We start from the raw sequence: 12,589 nt of genomic DNA on the forward strand, positions 1-12,589 counted from the left end.
TAGTTTAGGTCCCATTGATTCTGATGGGTTGACTCCAAGTAAGACCAAGACTGCAGCAAATCTATATGCAGTAGCTACCTGAGATTAAGTCCCATTGAAGCCAAAGGGTCTGAGTATACATGTAGGACTGCATTATAAGTCTGGAGCCAACACATCTCTACACTCAGCTTGCGTGGGAGAGAAACCCTACAATGGTAGATCCAGCTCTTCCCCCTTCCTTTCCTTGAATGAATTCCTTACAGGAGAAATTCATCTATGAATGAAAGACATGAGGTTGACTTTCAGTTGTTCCTCTTCCTCCTGCAAATTCACCTCAATTAAAAACAGTGGGAAATGGCACTTAGTTTTATTCATGAGTTTGAAAAATGAGAACACAAATGTTCTTGAGAAATTGCAGGTTTCCCCTTCACCACCCCTCCTGTTTCAATTTAATTCACAGCAAACTACAGAGATTGACACTGGAAGGTTAAAGGGACAATCAGTCCTATTGGGCTCATTTACTCAGCCTGTCTAAAAAGTTCCATTTGATTGTAATTTGGTTTTTGATTGAAACCATCCAAAAAGCATTACCTTAAAAACCCTGTAAAATGAAAATAACCCATTAAAATATTTCATTTTTAGCTATGACATGAGGTTTCCACAAGTTACACTTAAACATTTCATCTTCCCAAAGTCTTAATATTGAATTAGCATCTCTAGATAGAAAAAGGAGATTCTAATTTCTGATAATGATACAGTTTCAAAGGTAGGTGGAAATGTATTTCTGGCTACATGAGAGACCAACATTGATCTTATTTACTTAGAGGGTTTTATTTTTAAAGACAAAAGATCCAGACAATGTTTATAATTAACTCAGATTTCCCCACATTTTATTTCTAAAGAAAGAACAAGCACCTTGGCTCTCTCTGAACTTTTCTAAAGGGCAATTCCATCTTTTTCTCAGTATACTCCTACCTGATAAAATGGTTATCAAGAGTTTGATAATTGCTATCTTTAGAAATCACTCAGTGATTAATTTATAAATAGTGAGGCCTTTCATGTTAGACATATCCTTTGGTTTGTAAGCATCAGGAAAAACCACTGCAGCTATCCTTCTGACATTTGGCAGGAATCAGCCCCTCGAAAGTACCTCCCAAGCATGCAAAGTTCATCTAGTTCTAGCAAAAACATAAAAAGTTATAGAAATTCACCTTTACTTCAAAGTGCCTAGCTCAAACCCTTTTCTATAAAGAAACCATAAGTGTTGTTGTTGTTGTTGTTGTTGTTGTTGTTGTTGTTGTTGTTGTTATGACAGTATTAGATTAAATTTGTAGGCATGCCAGCCCATACTAAAGAGATTAATCCTGTGAATTTTCAGAAGGAGAGTTGCAACAGCTTTCTTGCAAGGACTGTTTTACAGTCTTGATGTGGTTAAAAAAAAGATTCACTTAAGCTTCTTTGGATTGGGGTGCTTCAGAGAAATCCTGCTTTGCCTCTGAAAAGCCCCGAATCTCCCTGAAGTTCCCCACTTCAGTTCAGGATCGTACAATGCAGTGGCGTGCAGTGAACTTTTTCACAGGGGAACAGTTAGAGCCACAGGTGCCATCTTGCGAGGGCGATTGGTGGTGGGACATTGTGTATGTGACGTTGCAACATCCTGGTGTCACAGGAGGAAGCATCGCACCTCCCTCCCCAAGCTGGGCAGAAGCTTCTCAAGCTTTGGAAAGGAGGCACCAGGCTTCTGACAGGAAGCCAGGCAGGCTTTGGGAAGGTGACATAAGGGCTCTTGGACCCTGTCAGAGCATCATGCCTACCTCCCTAAGCTGAGCAGAAGCTTCCTGGACTTTTGGAAGGAGGCTCCAGGCTTTAATACTTTAATACTCTAATTTACAGGGAACATTTAGGAGACTAGCCTAGTCCCCCTAGTCCAGGGATGTCCAACAGGTTGATCGTGACTCACCGGTCGATCGCGGGATGTCCCTGTTCGATCCTGTTCGATGGCAGGACCCTGATAACCTCCCCCCTACAACAAGAACTTCAGCTGATCCCTCCCCAAAAAGCTCAACAACTTTGGTCAATCCAATGGGTAGATCACTGCCAGTTGTTTTCCAGTAAGAGTAGATCACAGTGTCTTGGAAGTTGGATGTGCCTGCCCTAGCCCACTGACCACCTGCCATTGATCCAATGCATACCACTAATAAGTTCCAAAACACTGTAGGAGTTTAATTAAGGTCATTGATTAAGATCATATATATGAGGTAGAAATGTTTCAAGTGTTTAAATATGCTGCTTTTGTTCAGAGTTCACAAAATCTCCTTTTTTCATCTATCTAGCTATCTAATAATATATATCTATATCTATATTTCATTATATATATATATATATTGCTGAATGAACTCATTGTAGAACTCAAGTTCTGCAGACAAACCCTCTCCCTTTATGCTTTTAATGGTTTTCATTTTGCAGGCCTCAATTACAGTCTCCAACCTAGTGCATTTTACTCTAGTGAATAATCCTATCGGTACCAGTGGAGCTGTGATCTTAGAATAAGGAAGTTTGGGACCAGTTTACTTGAAGGATCACCTTGCCCCATATGTGCCCTCTCCACTGCTTTGACCTGCAGAACCCAGCATTTTACAAGGGCCACATAATGCTTGTTCCACACTTGTGAGGAATCTATATTTTACTGTGGAAGCCCCTATTCTTTGGAACTCCCTGCCAATTAATATGAGGCTGGGTGCCTTCAACGTACTGTTTGTGACGCCTGCTAAAAAATAATAAAAAAGATTGTTTAGGCAAGCCTGCACAGATATATAATTTTATTATGCATATCTATATTTTGAAAAAAAAATGTGACTGCTATTTTAATGTCTGCTAATTGCTGTCAGTTGCTGTCTGTTAACTGCAGATTGTTAATAAATATTTTGTTCTATGTTAACGTTAACCACTAAAAAGTTTTTTTTAATTAAAAGGTATATAAAACTTGCTAAATAAATAAAATGATAAAGAAGCTGCAATTAAGTCTTCTTGCTCTCTGTTTCCTACTCCACAGGAGGAGAGGTTCCCTATACAACACTGGCAACTCGGATGATGATGGGGGCCTGGTGGCTCTTTGCCTTGATTGTCATCTCGTCCTACACAGCAAACCTAGCAGCCTTTCTTACCATCACTCGTATTGAGAACTCCATCCAGTAAGTTACTGCAGGTTCCAAAAGGGAGAGGAAATGGATTATATGTTCCCCAGTATTGCAGTTATCCATAATACAGCAAGGCATATTACGTACATCCAGTGGGGGTTGATTTATTTGGGCAAATGCAGCAGTGCACCACCAGCCTCATCCTGGCCTCAGCCATCCCTCACCTGTCTGCATTCCTACTGACAAGTCCAGCAGGTGTCCCTACTTGTCAGTTTCCTCCTTGATCTCATTTCCCCCCTGTAGAACTCAGCAGGGAGGAGGATGGGGGCGAAACTAGCCTATCGTTGGCTGTGGCTGCATCAGTCATTTGCTCTGGCTCCACCTACTGTTGGTCTCCCTACATTCCACCCTACCAGTCGCTATGGACACAACCCACCCACTGTGTACATCTCCTCCAGTACTTTTCCTAACAATGTTCTTGTGTTTCACTTACCCACCCAATCAAGGCTACCATTTCATTTTCATGTTCTTCCCTGTGTACCAGTCATTGCGCCCTAGTAAAACTGCCACCGCCCCCCAAGTTATTTATATCCTGCTTTTAACACTAGCTCAGAAAGCAGATTACATACAAATAGGAGAATAAAAATACATAAAAGCAAATAAAATATAGCAGCCGTGCAGCCAACTAAAAACTGGTGTTCTATAAAAACTGCATGATCAGTTAAGAACTGCCTTCCAGGGTGGGGTGGGGTGGGGTGGGGAGAGACCTTCAATGCCTGTCTAAAAATTGGGAAGTTGACACATCATATCGTCCCAGGGAATGAATTCTACAGCTTATGTGCCACCACTGAGAAAGTGTGGCACTTTTTACCAGGGCTGGCCTCAAGACATTTTGGCGCCTAAGGTGAACCAAAAAATGCCCCTCCCTGCCAGGGACGAAGAGGTAAGTGAAGCTCTATGTCACAAACAAGTGGGGAATAAAGATTGACATTGGGATCTGCTGCCCCTGTGGACTTTGCCATCTGAGGTGGTTGCATCACCTGGCCCCATGGATGAGTTGGCCCTGCCTTTTACCCATAAATTCAGTATCTGCTCAAACAGGCTAAAGCACAAGACCCCCAGTGATGGTCTTAAGGCTTGGGTTCTTTTTAAAAAATAAATAAAAATACCTTGTTCTTTTTCCATTTCAGCACAGTCACTCAAAGGTTGAGTGTTACCCACAGTCCAGAATTTATGTGTAGGGATGCAAACATCGACTACCTGCTGATTCCTAAAGGGTTGGCCCAGCCTAACTATTTGATATTATCTTGGAGTCTCAAAGTTTTACTTCTGTTAGGGTCTTGGCATTTATTAGGTTAATAGAAAACAACAGAAATATTTTTTAAAAAACTTTCAGTTTAGTTTCCCCACCCCCCAAAAAAATATATTAAATACAACATGGTGGCTATTGATGAATTTCAACTGTACTTATTGGTTGGTTCCCATCAGTCACTTTCCAATAGTGGTTATTGGTCACCTTCAAATTCCAACTATTCATTATTTTCAGTTGTGGATATTCATTATTTTGAATGGTGGCTGAGTGGTGGAATTGGGAACTACAATCTGCCTTCATGCATTCTTCTGACACAGCGGAGTGTCAACTGAGCTCCCTGAGAGGTAAAAAAGAGAGTATAATACCATAGCTGTCAAGTTTTCCCCTTTCTCGCGAGGAAAATTCTCGCTAGCATAAGGGAATTTCCCTTAAAAAAAGGGAAAACTTGACAGCTATGATGATACTTTCCTTCCCTATAAAATAATGATACTGATAATGACAGAATAACCTGTAGTATAAAAATGTGCTGTGGTACACATGTGTGAAGAAGGATACTGCAGTTTCTTTTCCATTTCATTTTCTCATGCCATAATTGAGATCAAACTGAAAATCCCTCATAAGGAAGGCTGAGGAAGGCAATCTACAGTGTTGCTGTTGGAGAGGGCCATTGATGCTTAAATCCAATAAATGTTTCTTTTCAAAGAGAGGGGGGAATGCTGTGTTTTCTCCAGTTTGCCAGGTTATGTGGTGTTGGTGTTGTTTTGGGTTGGGTTTAACCTGATCCATCCAGCATAGCTGCCAAGTTATCCCTTTTTTAAAGGGATTTTCCCTTATGCTGAATAGGCTTCCTCGCGAGAAAAGGGAAAACTTGGCAGCTATGCCATCCAGACCTATAAGCAACTGAGATAACACCCGTGGTACTTTCTGATATGCCTGCCTTTACAGAGCATCAGATCATTTGCTTTCCTCTGCCCTGTCTCGTCTCCTTTATTCCAGAGATGATGATGATAATAATAATAATAATAATAATAATAATAATAATAATAATAATAATATAATTTATTATTTATACCCCGCCCATCTGGCCGGGTCTCCCCAGCCACTCTGGGCGGCTTCCAACAGAAGAATAAAACACAATAATCTACTAAACATTAAAAGCCTCCCTGAACAGGGCTGCCTTCAGATGTCTTCTAAAAGTCTGGTAGTTGTTTTCCTCTTTGACATCTGTTGGGAGGGTGTTCCACAGGACAGGCACCACCACCGAGAAGGCCCTCTGCCTAGTTCCCTGCAACTTGGCTTCTCGCAACGAGGGAACCGCCAGAAGGCCCTCGGTGCTGGACCTCAGTGTCCGGGCAGAATGATGGAGGTGGAGACGCTCCTTCAGGTATACTGGACCGAGGCCATTTAGGGCTTTAAAGGTCAGCACCAACACTTTGAATTGTGCTCGGAAACGTACTGGGAGCCAATGTAGATCTTTCAAGACCGGTTTTATGTGGTCTCGGCAGCCGCTCCCAGTCACCAGTCTAGCTGCCGCATTCTGGATTAGTTGTAGTTTCCGAGTCACCTTCAAAGGTAGCCCCACGTAGAGCGCATTGCAGTAGTCCAAGCGGGAGATAACTAGAGCATGCACCACTCTGGCTAGACAGTCTGCAGGCAGGTAGGGTCTCAGCCTGCATACCAGATGGAGCTGATAGACAGCTGCCCTGGACACAGAATTGATCTGTGCCTCCATGGACAGCTGTGAGTCCAAAATGACTCCCAGGCTGTGCACCTGGTCTTTCAGGGGTACAGTTACCCCATTCAGAACCAGGGAATCCTCCACACCTGCCCGCCTCCTGTCCCCCACAAACAGTACTTCTGTCTTGTCAGGATTCAATCTCAATCTGTTAGCTGCCATCCATCCTCCAACCGCCTCCAGGCACTCACACAGGACCTTCACTGGTTCTGATTTGAAAGAGAGGTAGAGGTGGGTATCATCCGCATACTGATGAATATCCAGCCCAAACCCCCTGATGATCTCTCCCAGCGGCTGCATGTAGATGTTAAAAAGCATGGGAGAGAGGACAGAACCCTGAGGCACCCCAAAAGTGAGAGCCCAGGGGTCTGAACACTCATCCCCCACCACCACTTTCTGAACACGGCCCAGGAGGAAGGAGCGGAACCACTGTATAACAGTGCCCCCAGCTCCCAACCCCTCTAGGCGGTCCAGAAGGATGTTATGGTCGATGGTGTCAAAAGCCGCTGAGAGATCCAGCAGGACTAGGAAGCAGCTCTCACCTTTGTCTCTAGCCCGCAGGGGAGAGAGAGAGAGGGAGAGGGAGAGGGAGAGGGAGAGGGAGAGGGAGAGGGAGAGGAGAGAGAGAGAGAGAGAGAGAGAGAGAGAGAGAGAGAGAGAGAGAGAGAGAGAGAGAGAGAGAGAGAGAGAGAGGAGAGAGAGAATGCTAGCTCCATGGGCAAAGCTTTATCTGAATTAGAGTAATAAATAAGTGTGTGCTTCAGAATAAGCAATACGATGTTTGGCCTCATTATTTAGTGACTAATTGCTCCTGCACAGACAGCTTACAAGACAGTTCTAATAGCAGCCTCATGCTCAGCAGACATGTTGCTGTTTGCCGTGTGGAATCATAAAAATCTGTTTTCTAGTTTGCAACTCCTGTGTAATCAATACCTTCCAATTCTGAAAAGAGTGTTGCTGAAAAATTACAAACTGTCAGGGCCAAAATTAGTTGTTTTTCAATGTTGTTGTTTTGTGTGGGGTTTTTTTGTTTTGTTTTGTTTTGTTGGTTGGTTGGTTGTTGTTGGGTTTTTTTTATAAAAAAAACTAAATATGGGGAGTTGATAAAACCCAGTCTTCTGATCCTGGCTGCTGCAACACAAAACTATGGTTGCCACCACTTCAGCTAAAACAACATCCTGAACATGACAACTGAGACAGAGGCAAATTAATTTTGAATCATTACATTTGACCTGTTTGCATTACAATTTCATGTGCCTCACCAGCCAACACACTGCAATGCCACAGACATAAACTGACTTAGTAATCAGTCAGACTGTTCTTGGAACTGTAATTTTGGAGAAGTGAAGAGGGGGTTGTTTGTCTGCTTAACAGTTTATATACTGCTTAATAGCATAGTTGCTAAGTAGTGTGCAATAATAATACAAATGTATTTTACTGCTGGGACTTGGTGTGCTCTTTTCAGTGTTCCCAATCCCAACAAAAACTTTGCCTTCTGCTTGTGCTGACCTATTGGAAATTCTGAATTTATGTTGACAAAATAGCTTAGTCAATAAGGTTCACAATGAAACCTGGGGATAGGAATGCAAGTTCAGGTGCTGTGGTCATGCTATTTGTCCATAGTCTAGTACAGGCACCCCCAAACTTTGGCCCTCCAGATGTTTTGGACTACAGTTCCCATCTTCCCCGGTCCTGTTAGCTAGGGATCATGGGAGTTGTAGGCCAAAACATCTGGAGGGCCGCAGTTTGGGGATGCCTGGTCTAGTATTTCTACGCTGGCCATCAACAGCTCTGTAGAGCAACTATAGCCAACATGGTGCCCTCCAGATGTTGTAGGACTATAACTTCCGTCAGCCCAAACTAGCATAGCTTTGGGTCAGGTATGATGGGAGTTGTAGTCATCTGGAGAGCATCACATTGACTATGCCTTATATCAGGCAGACACCTGTCCCATCACCTGTTCTGTGTCCCTTTAACTGGAGATTCTGGAGTTGAACATGGGACCTTCTGCAGGTAAAGGATGTGTTCTCCCACTGAGCTCTAAATGGAGTTTGTTGGAGGGTTTTCTCCTCTGTATCGTAACCTTTCTGTTTATAATCATACTTCCTTTAACTCATTCTCTTATTGTCTCTCTATCAAGCTGTTGGGAAAGGAAACTCATTTATGGCACTGCTTTGGTCTGCCTTTTGAGAGACGAAAGAATAACTCCTAGAGTTTTAAGATGTGCAGGGAAAATATTTTTTCCCCATTGCTGTTTCCCAACAGACTGTTCTGCAGCATCTGTTGCACCTATCATTTATACTAACAGCAATACACGTAGGGAAAATTGCTGCGCTGGCTGTTATGTTGGGGAATTATATAGCCTCACTGAGTCCTGTAAGCAACTGATTAAAATTTGCAAGGTGTTCTCATTAGAAACTGGGGACTTAGGAACTACTTCCTCCTACCCCATTCCCATAACGCACACAGCAAGTACCCTTACAATCGAGGACATTACAATATACGATGTGATGTTGCGGAGAGTGCTGTTGGGAGATGCAGAGAAGTGGTGGTGACTTGGAATAAGAAATGGCAATGCCTTACATTTTTACAGCAACCTTCATCACATTGTTTCAAAGCTTTGACAAACTGAAACATTAAACAGGAACACGAATGTGCACAGTGCTGCCTGGAACACTGACAGCATCAAGGGAGGGGGGCAGGGACAGCTCAAGACATTTTGCTGCCAAAAGCAAAGGACAAGATGGTACCTCCTCACATTCCACATACAGAAGCCAGCTAGTGGGAATGAGAAGGTATACTTCACCACAACTGACACCAGCAGGCTAGATTTGGCAGCTGTGGTGCACACAGCTCTTAACATCTTGGAACTGCTCCCTGACCCTCAGCAGCTGCCACTTGAGGCAGCTGCTTCACTCTGTCAAAGGACAGGGCCTGCCCTGAAGGGGGAGAGCTAACAAATCTAGTTAGTGACTAGTGATACTAGTCAATCAGAAGCTCACACCATCACAATGTCAAGCTTGCACATGTACATAATGGCCCTGTGTATTGGAAGGTCCTGATCCAGCACAGCATTATTAAATGTCTACATCAGAGTTCAGCTGACCATTTTTCCTTCAGCAACATAAGAAGAGTTAAAGGCCCATCCAATCCAGTATTCTGGTTTGTTCACATAGTGCTCATAAAGTGGCCAATCAGTTGTCAAGCAGAACATGAGCACCACAGCACTTCCCCCAATCATGTTCCTCAGCAAGCAGTATTCAGAGGCATACTATAATCCATAGCATTTGTGACTAGTAGTCATTGATGGCCTTATCTTTCATGCATTTGTCTAATGCTCTTTTAAATACACCCAAGATGGTATCCAATACCATGTTTTATGGATATGTCTTGTCCATAGTTGCACTATGTTATGTGTGGAGAAGTTCTTTCTTTTGTCTGTCCTGAATCTGCCAATCTTTATGCATAATCTTATGCATTTCTTATCATGTTCCCCCTTTACCATTTTTTTATAAACTAAAAAGCCCCAAATGTTGTAACATTTCCTCACAGAAGAATCTGCCCTAGAATACAATGTTTATGTGATGTTTGCATCCAGCACTTAAGGTAATGTACATTAAAATGTTCAATTTTATATATGCAACAACACTTTGACGAACATTCGTCTGAGAGAGAGTGCTTGGTCAAAGGTTACTCTGTGGGTTTTGTGGCTGAGCAGGGAAATGAAACCATTGTCTGTCTACTGCATCCTGCTAGCTCTTTTGGTCTTATGCTCTTTTTAAAAACCAGATGGGCTGTGGAAGGTGGGGAATGCATCCCCTTCTGCACGCAGATCAGGCATGTGTATATCAGTGGGAAACAGTCATATTATATTACTCAACCATTGCCAGGGAGCCAGCCAGCAATAAATCACAATTAATAAAGTTAATTCTTTATTAGAAGAAACAAGGCCTGCTCAAGGGTGTCAGGCCTAATGAGCGCAGCAACTCTTCTCAGTAGGTCATGCTCCTATGAGGCAGCCCTGGAGACTGAAAATCCCCATCTTCACACAGCTGCCTAAATCTCCTCCTCCCCCTGGTCCTTCTCAAGCAGTCTGAAACTACACCAATGTGCCTGTCTCTGCTTCTCCCTCTTCATACCTCTCCTGGTCCTGGGAGACATGGGGTGAGAGGAACTTGTCACAGCAGGAGAGGGAGATACCTTGGCTGACTCATCTCTGCCTCTTGGCCTCCCTCCTCTCCTGCTCCCACCTCTGCTCTCTCCTCCCCCTGCTCACTAAACCCCGTTACCTCTTCACTTTCCAACACCTCCTTCTCCCAGGCTTTTCCCTCTTGTCTCTCTGATTGCTCATCATTGTCTTACCACCAATCCCTGGGCCTTCATCCTTTGGGGGTTCCCCAGCTGAGGCCTCCCACCATTCCTCTGTTCCATTGTATACTTGCACATTGTATACGAGTAGATTGTACCCAAAGACCATATGTCCATCAAAATCTATGGCATCCTATAAGTTTGTGTTAACATTTTCCAACATGCTACATGGACATTAGTAATTTGCTGTTAGCTTTTCAAAAGACTGCACACATCTAGCCCCTTTATCTGTCCTTAAGTGTCATCACTTAGATTTGTGCACTTGCATGAAGCTAATTTGTGCCAGCAAAGCCTTAATGGTTCCTAGGTGTTAGATTGCAGTAGACCTTCAGAAGTCTAATGAATGTCATTAAAAAAATAAAGGCATGGTTAAGTGGCCCACAAGGATGGGTAAATAGAGGGAAATATGTCAGGTCTGCAGACTTTCAGGGACCATCAGGAAACTGATTTGAAACCGGTGGTATTTCAGAGCCGTATACTTAAGGATTCTAATTTGCATATGTCCATATAAAAAAAACAAACCAATGGGGTTGGGTAGAAAACACACTGAGAGCAAGATGAAGAAGTTAGAGGACTGCCAAAACAACAAATGCATGCCTTGCAAGGGGGGTGAGGAATTTTGGTTGTAGTAACAGCCTTTATCCACTGTGCCCAAAATGCCTCACTTTGAGGAAGGACCCGCTTGACCCTTCCTCAAAGTCAAGAAAGGAGGAGAAGATGGAAGGGATAACAGAGATCCACGCTTCAAAGGGTAGGTAACCAGTAACCAGGAGGACTGGTTACCAATAATGAACTGACTGCATAGAAAGCTACAGGGTCTGCCCACCACAAGGGAAGGTGAGGCAACAGCCTTGGGCGACAGCATCCACAGAGGCAGCAGAGCCCAATATAGATCTTTGTTACCTCACCTTTTCCTGATGTGGATCTTCACTTCCCCCTACTTACCTGGAGGGCACACCATTTTCTGGTTCACCTCAGGTGCCAAAATGTCTAGGACGGGCCCTGACCCTATGGGTACATGAAGTGGTTCTGTTCCTACTTTCTTTTGGATGCCTGGAGGTCTGGGAGCAGGGGCAATAGATGCTATCTTTACTCTTCTGCTGAATTCTGGATGTTTCCTCAAAAGGTCTTGGGTGTCTGTCATTTGAATTCTAGCTTATGCTTTCCTGGTGCAGTACTTTCCCATCAAACTACTATCCAAATATCACATTGCAGAAGTCTCATTTCTTTGTCATTTTTAATATACACAGTTCTTGATGTAGCACCCAGCTTCACAAACAGCAGCATTCAGTGAATGTCTTTCTCCTCCATACTGGTTGCAAAACCATTCTTTTCCATCTTTACAGATAATACATAACAGTTTGATTGTGTAAAATGTGTTCTCACACAGACCATCCTGCCTATAAAATGCAATTTCTGGCAAGGAAGGCAATCTTTTCATAAGATAAAACATTGTCATTTACCTCTATTTACAAGTGTTTCCAGAGTGAAGTTGCAACTATAGTACAAGCAGGGCTTTGGGGCTGTGCATTTAGTTTTTAGCCCCTCAGCTTCCATGACTTTTCCCAGCCCATCATGGGATGAGGATGATTTTTGTATGCATGAAGGCTCCATGCATACTTGAGAACCGTGGCCTAAAGATTCAGCCCTCAATAACAAGGAAACCCTTTGTTTCATCCTGAAACAGATGCACATTCATACTATCAAGCAATGAGTCAGGTAAACTTCAGCTTAGAGCCAAACCATCCCTACCATGAATAGAGGTGAATTGTGGGTAGGGCAATGGCATGCATATAACCTGGGCAGGGTGATCACTCAGTGGCAGAGTACATGCTTTGCATGCAGAAGGTCCCCAGATCCATCCCTTGTGTTTCCAGGCAGGACTCTGGAAAGCTGCTGCCAGTCCAATCGGTATAGACAATACTGAGCTAGATGGACCAATGGCCTAACTCAGTGTAAGGCAGCTTCCTACTTGCTATGGGTGTGCAATTCCTGTAACCAGACAGAACCGTGGGAATACTGAAATCTCAGAATACAGTGTAATCACAATACTTCAAA

The 12,589-nt window shown here is 43.3% G+C and overlaps 1 protein-coding gene across 1 annotated transcript in view; it reads left to right on the top strand.

Moving 5' to 3' along the window:
* The window catches only part of GRID2 (glutamate ionotropic receptor delta type subunit 2), a 266,673-nt gene that overhangs the window by 226,985 nt on the left and 27,099 nt on the right, over nucleotides 1-12,589 (top strand). Inside the window, exon 10 of the mRNA XM_035112437.2 lies at nucleotides 3,032-3,170. Within this exon, the coding sequence (XP_034968328.2) occupies nucleotides 3,032-3,170 (139 nt within the window). The remainder of the gene's footprint in view (nucleotides 1-3,031; nucleotides 3,171-12,589) is intronic.

This window comes from Zootoca vivipara, chromosome 9 (assembly GCF_963506605.1).
Source record: "Zootoca vivipara chromosome 9, rZooViv1.1, whole genome shotgun sequence".
Taxonomy (NCBI): Eukaryota; Metazoa; Chordata; class Lepidosauria; order Squamata; family Lacertidae; genus Zootoca; species Zootoca vivipara.